The 12,798-nt window shown below is 37.0% G+C and overlaps 1 protein-coding gene across 1 annotated transcript; it reads left to right on the top strand.

Annotated features, from left to right (window-relative positions):
• Positions 1–926: 926 nt before the first annotated feature.
• Positions 927–8,513, top strand: ndufa10 (NADH:ubiquinone oxidoreductase subunit A10). The gene is made up of 10 exons (XM_077216329.1): positions 927–1,119; positions 1,540–1,708; positions 1,869–2,084; positions 2,218–2,304; positions 3,452–3,573; positions 3,960–4,039; positions 5,968–6,022; positions 6,101–6,186; positions 6,342–6,450; positions 8,282–8,513. The coding sequence occupies exons 1-10, from the start codon at positions 1,045–1,047 to the stop codon at positions 8,348–8,350; spliced, it is 1,068 nt and encodes a 355-aa protein (XP_077072444.1). The 5' UTR covers positions 927–1,044; the 3' UTR covers positions 8,351–8,513.
• The last annotated feature ends 4,285 nt before the right edge of the window (positions 8,514–12,798 follow it).

Below are 12,798 nucleotides of genomic sequence, written 5' to 3'. Positions count from 1 at the left end.
TTCACCTTCTCATTGTGGACCGTTTCAAAAGCGTTGGATAATCTAATTTGGATAATGTTTTCACGTTTATTTAGTCTCTGTCCCAACTTTTTCGGGGTGAGTTGCAGCCATCAAAATCAAAATTTGTATGTTGGTCAGTGAAAACATTGGAAAACATTTCTTTGTACTTTTGTCAGTTAAAACAAAAGTTTAAATAGAATTAACAAATCACAAATTCATTTTGCATTGCACAAATGCATTTTACAAAATGTCCCAACTTTTTCTGATTTGGGGTTGTATATATATATATATATATGGATGTATGTATATATATATATGTATGTATGCATATATATATATATATATATATATATATATATATATATATATATATATATATATACTGTATATGTGACCCTGGATGACAAAACCAGTCTTATGGGTCATTTTTTTGAAATTGAGATTTATACATCACATGAAAGCTGAATAAATAAGCTTTCCATTGATGTATGGTTTGTTATAATAGGACAATATTTGGCCGAGATACAACTGTTTGAAAATATGGACTCTGAGGGTGAATAAAAAATCGAAACATTGAGAAAATCGCCTTTAAAGTGGTCTATTTATGTTCGCGATTGTGCTGCATTCACTCATAAATGTTTTATACATTTACGGTAGGAAATTTACAAAATATCTTCATGGAACATGATCTTTACGTAATATCCTAATGATTTTTGGCATAAAAGAAAAATGTATAATTTTGACCCATACAATGTATTGTTGGCTATTCCCACAAATATACCCGTGCTACTTAAGACTGGTTTTGTGATCCAGGGTCACATATAGGAATAGTATAATGGGTGATGCCATCTTGACCCACACTCCTAACTAGCAGGTGGCGGTAATGCACCTAAAAGTTGTATGCCAACCCCCATAAACAAGCAAGAAGAAGAAGAAGAAGAACCACATGACGCACCCATGACGCATTACTGTCGCGACGCGACACAGAGATCCTTCGGCGACATTGAGGATCATCAGACTCGCTGGAGTTTCTGAAGTTTTGCCATGTCGTTGCGGTTATTTCGGCTGGTTGTGCCCTCGGGTGCAGCAGCTTGGAAAGCAGTATCGCCTGTGTCGACGGTAAGATTGAAAGAAACAGCCTCTAACGTTACACTCCAGAACGAAAGGTTCATCTATTCTGTCGGGCCTCATGTAGTCCAGACTGAAGGACAACAACAGAACTACAACAGTGGAAATCACTTCTTACTGTCAAATTGTTGCATCTATTCATATGTTTATTGAATCAATGCAACTTAGATTGTAACATGCATTCACGTTTGTTCAGACATGACCAATATATAACAATGGATAACCGTGTCCTACTGACACTAGTTCTGTCAAAACATACTTGTTTTGTATTTAAGAACTGTGTCAGCAGTAATTAATCGCTTCAATCCATATATAGATACTTCAGCTGATCAGGACATCATATGTAGCTTGCTGTCAGACTACATCACCTTAATGGTAGGAAACATAACAGGATATTTCGATACTCTCCAGGGTCAAATCCACACTAGTGCTGTCAGTAACCTGCGGTATGGATGGTGGGCTTATACTCTGGGGGAGAGGACAACCTCCCGCTTCAAGGAAAACAGCAAGATCATTTCCATTGATGGCAACTTGGCATCTGGAAAGGGAGCACTTGCACAAAAATTGGCTGATAAACTGGGTAAGACAATTTCTGGCTCCCTCGTTTAAAAAAAAAAAAAACTATACACACACTCACACTCTGAATGTCTTTGGGATGTACTGGAATAGAATATTTTCTATTCTTTACTATTCCTATTTCCCAAAAGTATTCGTTCAGTTTTCAATGTTTCTCTCTTTAGGGATGCTGTACATGCCAGAGCCAGACACGCACTATGTTGACAAAATGACAAAGGAGAAAGTTCCTCTAGATCAGGCTTTTAATGGAAACTGTAGTTTGGAGAAGTTCTACTTGGAGCCCAAAGCCAGTGACGGTAACTCTTACCGCCTGCAGTCTTGGATGTACCTCATGAGGCTGCTGCAGTACTCTGATGCTATTGAACACCTGCTCTCTACAGGTAACCAAAGCTGTTGGTATTGTGAATAAAATTGAAAACCCTACAGCATGAACGGATTTTCAATAGTTGTGGGAATGCACAAACGAGTTTAGGATATTTATGTCATTCTTTCTTCTCTGTTTCCCTTGCTCAGGACAGGGAGTTGTTCTGGAACGATCTCCATTTAGTGACATGGTTTTTTTGGAGGCCATGTTCAAAGAAGGCTACATCCGCAAGCAGTGTGAGTGATTATGTCTGAAATTCATATTATAAAGTATTATAGAAAGTAGGGCTGTAATCTCCCAGTCGACTAGTCGATTTATTGGTCGATTCGTTCTGGCTCGACTAAAATTCTGATTGGTCGACTTTTTGCCGTATTAATTTCATTACATTCATTTCATCACTAATTGTTAATGGAGGTGTTTTCAGAGCACCCCTGTTTCACATGTAACAGTCTGTCTTCAGAGCATCCCCCAGACCACACTGGAAACATTTTATGGTTCATTTTATTATTGTGACCATTTATTTCTAGTATTATATATTGGATTTGGGCACTTTATTATTATCTTTATTATTATTATTATTATATTTTTTTTGGAGCCTAATGCACAATTTCCCTGTGCCCACCGTTTGTATTTGTTTTGAGCCTATGCTTTATTTTTCAGTTATGCACTTTATTTAATTTCTGTTCTCGTCTTGATCTGGTTTGTTTAATACATATTCTTTTTTATTAAAGTGGACGTGCCTTGTGTGTTTAAGAGTAAAAGCTTTAAATTAATAGTCTATCCGTGTCTCAGCCGCGAAGCTGATCGAGCTCCTATGTTCAGCCTCGCTCCGTGCGAGGACATGCACAGAGCGGCTGAAATGATAGTGTCTGTAAGTTATTATAACATATGACAAAAACAATTGTTTAAATTATGTTGCATGTTTCTCAACAGTTCTTGTGTTGATATCACTAGTTGACATAGTACTATTTTCGGAAATCATAGGCTATATTGCGCAGGTGCATGTGATGCAACGCTGTCAGAGCCGACAGACTCGAGTGTGTCATTTCAGTGCAAAATAATTAGGTCAAAAAACGATTTAATATAGCCTACTGCAAATAGCCTACTAGTTTTTTATGTTTATTTATAATTAATTTAGGCGGACAAGGCTACCCAGTACTGCGCAGCTAATTAATCTAACGTTTTTTTAATCCACCCCCCCACAAGTCAACTAATTAGTTGAAATTTCAGGACTTCAGTCGACCAAGATTTTCTTTGGTTGATTATAGCCCTAATAGAATGCAGGTAAAATGCTGTTGGTGATTGAAGTTGTATTGCAACTGATAATATAGCAAAGCTGTTTTTTTTGATTGAATGAACTCTGTGTTGGTTGCTATTCTGCAGGTGTGGACCACTATAATGAGATTAAGAAAATCAGTATCTGTGAGTTTCTGCCCCCTCATCTGGTCATCTACGTCGACTCACCTGCTGAAGAGGTCCAGAAGAATCTCAAGGCATCAGGAAAGGTGTGTGTGTGTGTGTGTGTGTGTGTGTGTGTGTGTGTGTGTGTGTGTGTGTGTGTGTGTGTGTGTGTGTGTGTGTGAGAGAGAGGATCTTGTTTGTCCAAATAATTCACATTTTGATTATAATGTTTTTAAGATTTTATAAGATTTTCATTATCACACAAAATTATTGATTACAAAATGATTAAATTATGGCTGGATTTAATGTATAGTTTTGTTTGAATTTTGCATAATTGTAGTAATATTTAAAAAATTCCATGTTGCTGGAGGCTTTTATTTAAGGAGAAATGTTTCAGTAGATTTTGATTGATTCAGGAAGCGCAGATTATACAATGATGACTGAGTGACTAACATCACATCAGTGAATTTTAATTTTCATTGCATTATAGTCATACCTCCAGAATGTTCCTTTAAGCTACCTGAAGAGCATTGAGACTGCATACAAGAAGACCTTCCTTCCTAAAATCAGGTCAGCACTTAATATTCATTATATGTATTATATACATATAATGTATATGTATATTTATATGTATATAAATGTTATAATTAATACAAGTACTCTAATTATTTGTAATTGTATAAAAAAATAAAAATAAATATATATATATATATATATAGATATAAATAAATATAAATAAAAGTAGGTCCTTCTCAAAAAATTAGCATATTGTGATAAAGTTCATTATTTTCCATAATGTAATGATAAAAATTAAACTTTCATATATTTTAGATTCATTGCACACCAACTGAAATATTTCAGGTCTTTTATTGTTTTAATACTGATGATTTTGGCATACAGCTCATGAAAACCCAAAATTCCTGTCTCAAAAAATTTGCATATTTCATCCGACCAATAAAAGAAGTGTTTTTAATACAAACAAAGTCAACCTTCAAATAATTATGTTCAGTTATGCACTCAATACTTGGTCGGGAATCCTTTTGCAGAAATGATTGCTTCAATGCGGCGTGGCATGGAGGCAATCAGCCTGTGGCACTGCTGAGGTGTTATGGAGGCCCAGGATGCTTCGATAGCGGCCTTAAGCTCATCCAGAGTGTTGGGTCTTGCGTCTCTCAACTTTCTCTTCACAATATCCCACAGATTCTCTATGGGGTTCAGGTCAGGAGAGTTGGCAGGCCAATTGAGCACAGTAATACTATGGTCAGTAAACCATTTACCAGTGGTTTTGGCTCTGTGAGCAGGTGCCAGGTCGTGCTGAAAAATGAAATCTTCATCTCCATAAAGCTTTTCAGCAGATGGAAGCATGAAGTGCTCCAAAATCTCCTGATAGCTAGCTGCATTGACCCTGCCCTTGATTAAACACGGTGGACCAACACCAGCAGCTGACATGGCACCCCAGACCATCACTGACTGTGGGTACTTGACACTGGACTTCAGGCATTTTGGCATTTCCTTCTCCCCAGTCTTCCTCCAGACTCTGGCACCTTGATTTCCGAATGACATGCAAAATTTGCTTTCATCCGAAAAAAGTACTTTGGACCACTGAGCAACAGTCCAGTGCTGCTTCTCTGTAGCCCAGGTCAGGCGCTTCTGCCGCTGTTTCTGTTTCAAAAGTGGCTTGACCTGGGGAATGCGGCATCTGTAGCCCATTTCCTGCACACGCCTGTGCACGGTGGCTCTGGATGTTTCTACTCCAGACTCAGTCCACTGCTTCCGCAGGTCCCCCAAGGTCTGGAATCGGTCCTTCTCCACAATCTTCCTCAGGGTCCGGTCACCTCTTCTCGTTGTGCAGCGTTTTTTGTCACACTTTTTCCTTCCCACAGACTTCCCACTGAGGTGCCTTGATACAGCACTCTGGGAACAGCCTATTTGTTCAGAAATTTCTTTCTGTGTCTTACCCTCTTGCTTGAGGGTGTCAATGATGGCCTTCTGGACAGCAGTCAGGTTGGCAGTCTTACCCATGATTGCGGTTTTGAGTAATGAAACAGGCTGGGAGTTTTTAAAAGCCTCAGGAATCTTTTGCAGGTGTTTAGAGTTAATTAGTTGATTCGGATGATTAGGTTAATATCTCGTTTAGAGACCCTTTTCATGATGTGCTAATTTTTTGAGATAGGAATTGTGGGTTTTCATGAGCTGTATGCCAAAATCATCAGTATTAAAACAATAAAATACCTGAAATATTTCAGTTGGTGTGCAATGAATCTAAAATATATGAAAGTTTAATTTTTATTATTACATTATGGAAAATAATGAACTTTATCACAATATGCTAATTTTTTTAGAAGGACCTGTGTATATATATATATAAATAAATAAAATGATCACACTCTAGATTAGGGTTTAATTCTTACTTTTATTTAACAATTAACCACTCAATAAACTACTAATTACTGCTTATTAATAGTTTTATTTTTTGAAAAACTGTATCTCGTTTTCAGTGAAGAGGCAGAGGTTCTTGCCTATGACACAACCCAAGCCCAGGACATTGAGAGGGTAAGGTTCACACCTGTATGTGGATCACATTGAGGCATGCAAATGTCACTGCTCTGTGACTCTACTTTGCTTTTGCAGGTTGCAGAGGATCTTGAATACTTCAAGTTTGAGAAGGGCCCTTGGCTGGAGCAAGATGATGTCACTTTCCACCATATGCGAATGTTGTAAGTGCTTGATTTATTTACATTTCACTCATGTTTTTTACTTTTTTTTCTTCTTCCATAGACATTTGCTAGTATTGGCTGTAATTATTATCTTTCCAGCTTGGCCACATCCTTGAGCACATTGAATAAATGTACCCTTTTCCCATATTCACTAGTGTGGAAGACAAGCAGAGGGTAGCCAACCTGACCTGCATCCCCAGATATCTCCCAGAGGTCACAATCGGTGCTCATGAGTTTGATGCTGCCTACTATGCTTTCAAATCGGTATGTGCCCTCCACTGAAACTGTAACAGTAAATGTAAAAGACTGATAATAAGCCACATATAGTTTGGTTTGCCAAACAAAATAATTTTGAACAATGTTGGTATTCAAACAGCTGACTTTCATAGCATTTTTTTTCATGCTATGGACGTCAATGCCCATTAACTGTTTGGTTACCCATATTCTTCAAAATATCATCTTTTGTGTTCAGCACAAGAAAGAAATTCATACAGGTTTGGAACGACTTGAGTAATGACAGAATTTACATTTTTGGGAGAACTAGCCCAGATCTAATTATGACCATGTGCAGCTATGCATATCTTGCTTAAACTATTAGCAATTCCAAAATTCTTATTTTTTATTACTAGTGACGGTTAATATTGACTAGGGCTTGCATGATTCCTCGATTAAATTCGAGTACTTGTTAAAAAAAACCCGTCGATTGCAAAGGATCAATGAAACGCATTATTAGACCAATACATTAAAAACATTTAAAAAAACATACTATAGCATAGTGCTATTGTGAATTCATAAAGGCTGCGATTCAGTTAAATAAATGTATGCCCTGCAGGTTTAATATATAATTAATTGTCTCAATCTCCATCTCTGCATATGCTGTGAGTTTAGGTTGCGTACAACGCTCATTTGGGAAAGCAATGTGCGCCATTTAATCAGATTTGTAAGAGAAGTCATTTATAAATCTACACCAACACAGGAGAATACATAATCAATATTTTTCCAAATATGCGAAATGTTCATTGCGTTTCAAAATAAGTTTAAACCCTCGCTCTGAGTTTGCATGTTTTGATGTCCACACATTCTTGTTCAATAAATTACAGTGACTATCGTTCTCTCGTAAAGAACTGGCCAAATATTAAAGATTAAGTTTAAATTAAAATGTTTTGTCGTTTGAGCAATATTAACGATTCAATCATGCTGTGAAGTGTAACAACACCAGGCCGTTGGCGCACTTTGCAGGCATTTGTTATGATATATAATGTGCATAAGATAATTGTTTATATTATTTATTTTAAGTATTGTTCTATAAAACCATATGATTGCTTTTGATACTTTATTTGAACAAATTATGATTGCCTCATTTGTATTATATAATGTATGAATTAAGTCATTTTAAAAGTTTGTTTAGGTCTTTTTGTTTAGGTCTATTTTTATTACCACAAAAAAGAAAATTACTCTATTAATCGTCAAAATAATTGATCAATTACTAAAACAATCGTTAGCGACAGCCCTAATATTAACTGTATGTATTAAAGAGAGTATGAAAGCAGTGATGCTTTAGGTGCCTCGCTGATGATAGATCTACCTTAAATTATGTTTCTGACAGATACATTTGTGTACAAGTAATTGCATATGTCCAGGAGCCCAAACAGTGTCCCTTCAAATGCCTGCACAATGATTGAGTGTTTTCACAGAGCAGGAGTGTCACCTGAGGACATTCAGTGATGTCGGTGGCATTACAAAATCAGTAGACAGATAGACTTCTTTAGTGGGTGACAGAAGCACTTTGTATGGCCATTAGTGATTTGATTTGGCAATATTATGTTGATCTTTGGGAGCGCTGTGTTCAGCCGTCAGATTTTTCATCTGCTCATCTGATCACCACCTAGTCAGTGTTTGTGCTAAAACATATGGAGCTTTACCTCAGCCCAGAGAACATGTGGAAGTGGAGCTCATGAATGTACAGTAGATTAAATGTCTAGTCTTTTACTTTCTATTATTTTCAGTGCATTTCTTTAAAGGTCACAGTAAAATGTTGCCATTGCACACCAGGGCTTTAAAGAATCTAACATGTGATATGAATATCTCTCCTTAGCTCCCAGGAAAGAAGTATGCTGAAGGCTATAATGAAGACGTTGGTGACAAAGGCATCTGGCTGAAGTGAGAAACGCCAGTGTCGCTGGAGGAAAGGACATCTGAAAGACAGATTCCTTGTGGAATTTCAACCATTTGTCCATGTCCTGTGGAGAAAGATGTATTCTGCTCTTCTGCAGCTGAAGATATCATTGTACATTGCTATTAAAACATTTATTGTATATGTGAAAAAACGGTGTCCTTTCATTTCGAGTCAGTTGTTGTTCATGGGTGGATCTTTTTGAGTTAAACTCAAGTTTTGGTTTGAAGGTCACGGTCCAAGGAGGCTCCTGGGCATGATTTTGCGCCCGCTTATACGTTCCTACACCAAGGGATCCAGGGCCCCTGGTGGTTGGTTCCTGTCTAGGCCTATCTGAATTTAGGGGCACAGGGCGGGTCAAACTGAATCTGCTTAGGACACTGGTGATCAGCTTCCTTTGGCAGTTTCAGGCCATGTTGCTTTAGAGGCCCCTGGCAATCAGAGGCCATTAAAACTAGATATGAGACTAAAGTACAGTAGTCACGTATTATTTTTTTTATATATCGTAGAAAAACGAAAATGATGCAACGAATGTGACATCTAACTGAGGTAGCTATGTAAGGGAAAAATCAATCAATATCTTTTGTTTCATTGCGGTGAGACAGTGACTAAACACCCCAATTAAAATACTTTTTATTTGAAATAGCACAGTGCAAACTGGCCGCAGCTCATTAGACACCTGAAACCAGTCGTTTCTCGTCACTCAGATGAGATGAGAGGAGATTATATGAGTCTGCTGCCGGTAAGAGAGCGGCCGAGGGTCCAGGAATAGAGCCGCTGCTCGTCTGTTCCTGAGCGCATCTCACATTACCATCATTTCTCATATTCTGCCCTTTATGGGTGATTATTCACCAAAATCTGCAATGACGCTGAAATAAAAGTGGCTGTTTGGACAACGCCGGCCTTCAGATTCCTTTAGCTTTCATAAATTTTAACACTCCTCTGAGTCCCTCTATAAAAGGAAGTGGGATTCCATAATTTTAGATTAATATAATACTTTGGGAGAATTTGTTTTCCTATTGAGCTGAAAATATGTGAGTGGAGAAAATCAAGAAAAAGCCCTAAAAGTTCCAAAATTAGTCTCAAAGGAGATCACAAAGGACTGTAAGTACAAGTTTATTTCATTGTAAAATGATTACGAATAACATTGACGTGTGGTTGTGTTCGCCGCCATAATTTCTCATTTGTTCATGTTTTTAATCATGTCAGCTTGGCGTTTTAAATGTGTCATTGCAAGTAGTTTTGAATGGAAACCACCAGAGGGAGCTCAACATAGTTTGAGAATTACTAGTGCCACAAGATACCGGTAACTGTTATTTTATTGCCTTTGTTTTTGCCGTAGCCCTATATGAAAGGGATATTTCACCCCCCCAAAAATTAAGATTTTAAAAAATGAAGTCATTTATTTTAGTATGATTTTCTTTCTTCCGTGGAACACAAAATAAGACCGTCTCAATCACCCTTCCCTTTTATTATATAAAAGAGATGCAATGAAAGTGAATGGTTATTGGGGCTGTCAGGCTCAATTCTGGATTGATTTTGAATTTAAGAGAAGAAAGAAAGTCATAAGGATTTGAACAAGATGCTAGAATGTCAATTATCGGATGGATGTCCCTTGAAGTTCTTCTTGTCTTGCTTTCCTCAGAGGAGGGCACTGTTGTACTTCCATCCTAAACCACTCTTCAAGTCTCTAATGGATTCATGTCTCACATAGCAAAACACTTTTCACTTGTTTCTTGTGTATTTGACTTTATGAGGCTTTTATTTTGACAACACTCTTTTAAATGCATAAATATTTCATACAGATCCTCCCACAGCTGTTATTATATGCTCTTTCAGTGCAAGTCTATTAATGACTTGGCAGGCAAATAGGACTCTGAATTTAAATTTAAAGTGGGTTGAAAAGTGCTACATTTGAATTAAACTACATTAATGCATTTTCAAAAAGGGCTTAAAAAAGGCTGAATTAAAGCGGTTAGTGAATTTGTTGGATCTCTGTATTTAGTGCTGCTGTGGATGAAGGATTGTCACATTGCTACTTGAGTTGTCGGTTATTGGTGGTGTTATCAGGCAGCTTGGAGGGGTGGTCTGCTAAATGAAGAGGATGGAAAGATAAACAAAGCTATTATAACAGTGCTGAGCTGACAGACAATAGACACACAGCAATGCCCTGAAGCAACATGAATGGTTGTAAAATGAATCCTGAATAACGTCAATGACAAAGCAAAATAAACTCAACCTGAGGGATAACAGTGACAGCTTCAACTTCTGTTTACATGCAACATTAGTTTTCTTTATAAAACAGCTTATGACTTAGCCTACACTGAAGGTCAGTACGTTTTTTTGAAAGAAAGTCATAATTTTAATCCGCAAGGATACATTAATTTATCAATTAATTAAGATTTACCATCAGAAATAAATTATATATATATATATACATTTAAATTGTAATTATGTTTCACAATATTACTGATTTTTACTGTATTTTGCTCAAATAAATGCAGCCATGTTGAGCATAAGAGAATTCTTTCAAAAACATTAAAAAAAAATTGTACTGAGTGCTGACCCCAAACTTTTGAATAGTAGTGTATGAATGTACAACAGATGAATTTCTAGTAGCAGTAGAATAAATGTGCTGCCAAAGCAATACATCTGCAGAGTATTCAGAATATCTGAACCTTGACATTGATTATAAACCATTAATATCAAATATGACATAAAATACTCCATTATAATTTAAGAAAGAGCCCAAGGTCACGTTTAGTTACATTCATCCAGTAGTTCTATATCTTTCTATAGCCTATGGTTTTCTGATGTATGAATTTGAAGATATGATAATTGCTGAGATCTGCCACACCTGAAAGTTCAAGACCTTTTGTGTCCCTCTAAAGAGAAGCTTTCACACTGCTTAAAAACCTGGGGCCACAATTTCACAGTCAGACCATCACGAGTGGGTCTCCTTTTGACAACTCTGTTTTTCCTCATGTGACTATAATCAGATTTCACACCTCGTTTTAAATGAATCATTAACATGCCAGGAGAGAACACTATTTGCTGGCTTTGATTACGTGTGTACTCTTGTCAAAGTGATTGTGGGTTATTTTTGAATTTCTGGGGACTTTTCGTCTTTTTTTTAAACGTAAGACGAGTTTTAAGTATAGCTACCAAATAGGAGCAGAATTTGTTGAGAAACAATATGCTGCCACAGTATTTATTCACATAAACTGAAACAGTGAATATAAACTGTGACACAACCAGCACCGTTGCTAAACTTCATTGCCCCCTTGTCAAATTTGTATGTCCCCACAAAGATAGTAAAATCACAAATCATCTACAGGACATTGTGAGGTTTCTGTGAGCGTTAACTTAGTTCAGTATACCTATATAAAAACAATAGACCCCATAATGGTAAATACATTTAAAATTAGCTAACAAATAGTAAAGTGATGATGTGAATGTGAGAAAGTTCCTCAAAACCATGCCAAATTCCAAATTAGCAACTCAACATACAAACTAGCCACTCAGTAATTGCTTTAATGGTCAGGCTACTTTTATAGGTTATGATATCACCTTTGAGAACAGCGTCAGTTCTCTTTGATGTCTCTCAGTGTCCATATTTCTCATGTTATGTCAGACTTGTTCTCTATGATTTCTACAGTGTTACATGCATGGGTTCTAAGCTGCCATGATGAAAACATTTTCAGGTATTCTTACCCCCTCTTCTATCAGATAAATCATTTGTCAAAAACTGTTCAGGTTGAGGCGCTTTCATGTCAAATCTTCAAATCTTCAAATCAGGGTACCATGCTTGGCTGAGATTTTCGTCAGACCTTGAAGTCACTATTAAAAACAAGTGCACATATTTCAGCTCCTATTGACAAAGTCTTTCACATACATTTTAATCGTCTGGCCTTTAAATAGATGCTTTAATCATATTTCCATATGTTAAACACACTCAATGGGAAAAAAAGGGGGAAGTTTCTTGAGGGAATCTCTGGAAATCCAGTTAATGCTCTCCGGCTAGAATTAAGCCCGGAGCCATCATAAATTACCATTTCATTAAGATTCAGAACCCAAACAGATTTAAATATTCATGGATTCCCTCCTTTCTCTGATTAGATTTTAATTACACGATATTGTCTTAAACAAATGAGGGACGTTCGCATAAAGGAGCTATTTGTTTTGAGGGATAATGAACACCTGAAAGGTAGAGCTGCTTCAAAGAGCAGAAGCATTTACCCACCGAGACACAAAGGGTCCCTCCGAGCCCTGGGTTTTGTCTTGTTTCTGTCAAAGAAAAAAGACAGAAGGAAATAAAAAAGCACCCTACACACCGAGCACTCTGCGTCACACCTGGTCAGAACCTCCCCAGTTTGCTTTTCAAACCATTTATTCATTCCTTCCTTTCCTCCCTGCCTTTGTTGAAAATTAATGACCTT

Source organism: Siphateles boraxobius, unplaced genomic scaffold (genome assembly GCF_051911475.1).
Source record: "Siphateles boraxobius isolate OS27281-9 unplaced genomic scaffold, OSU_SipBor_1 7, whole genome shotgun sequence".
Taxonomy (NCBI): Eukaryota; Metazoa; Chordata; class Actinopteri; order Cypriniformes; family Leuciscidae; genus Siphateles; species Siphateles boraxobius.
Note: the sequence above shows the minus strand (reverse complement) of the source record. Positions and strands in the feature narration are given on the sequence as shown.

Coding starts and splice junctions, on each gene's coding strand:
- ndufa10 (XM_077216329.1), top strand. CDS start 1,045: ATGTCGTTGCGGTTATTTCGGCTGGTTGTGCCCTCGGGTGCAGCAGCT. Junction 1,120..1,539: donor CAGTATCGCCTGTGTCGACG/GTAAGATTGAAA, acceptor GATACTCTCCAG/GGTCAAATCCACACTAGTGC. Junction 6,023..6,100: donor AAGCCCAGGACATTGAGAGG/GTAAGGTTCACA, acceptor TTGCTTTTGCAG/GTTGCAGAGGATCTTGAATA.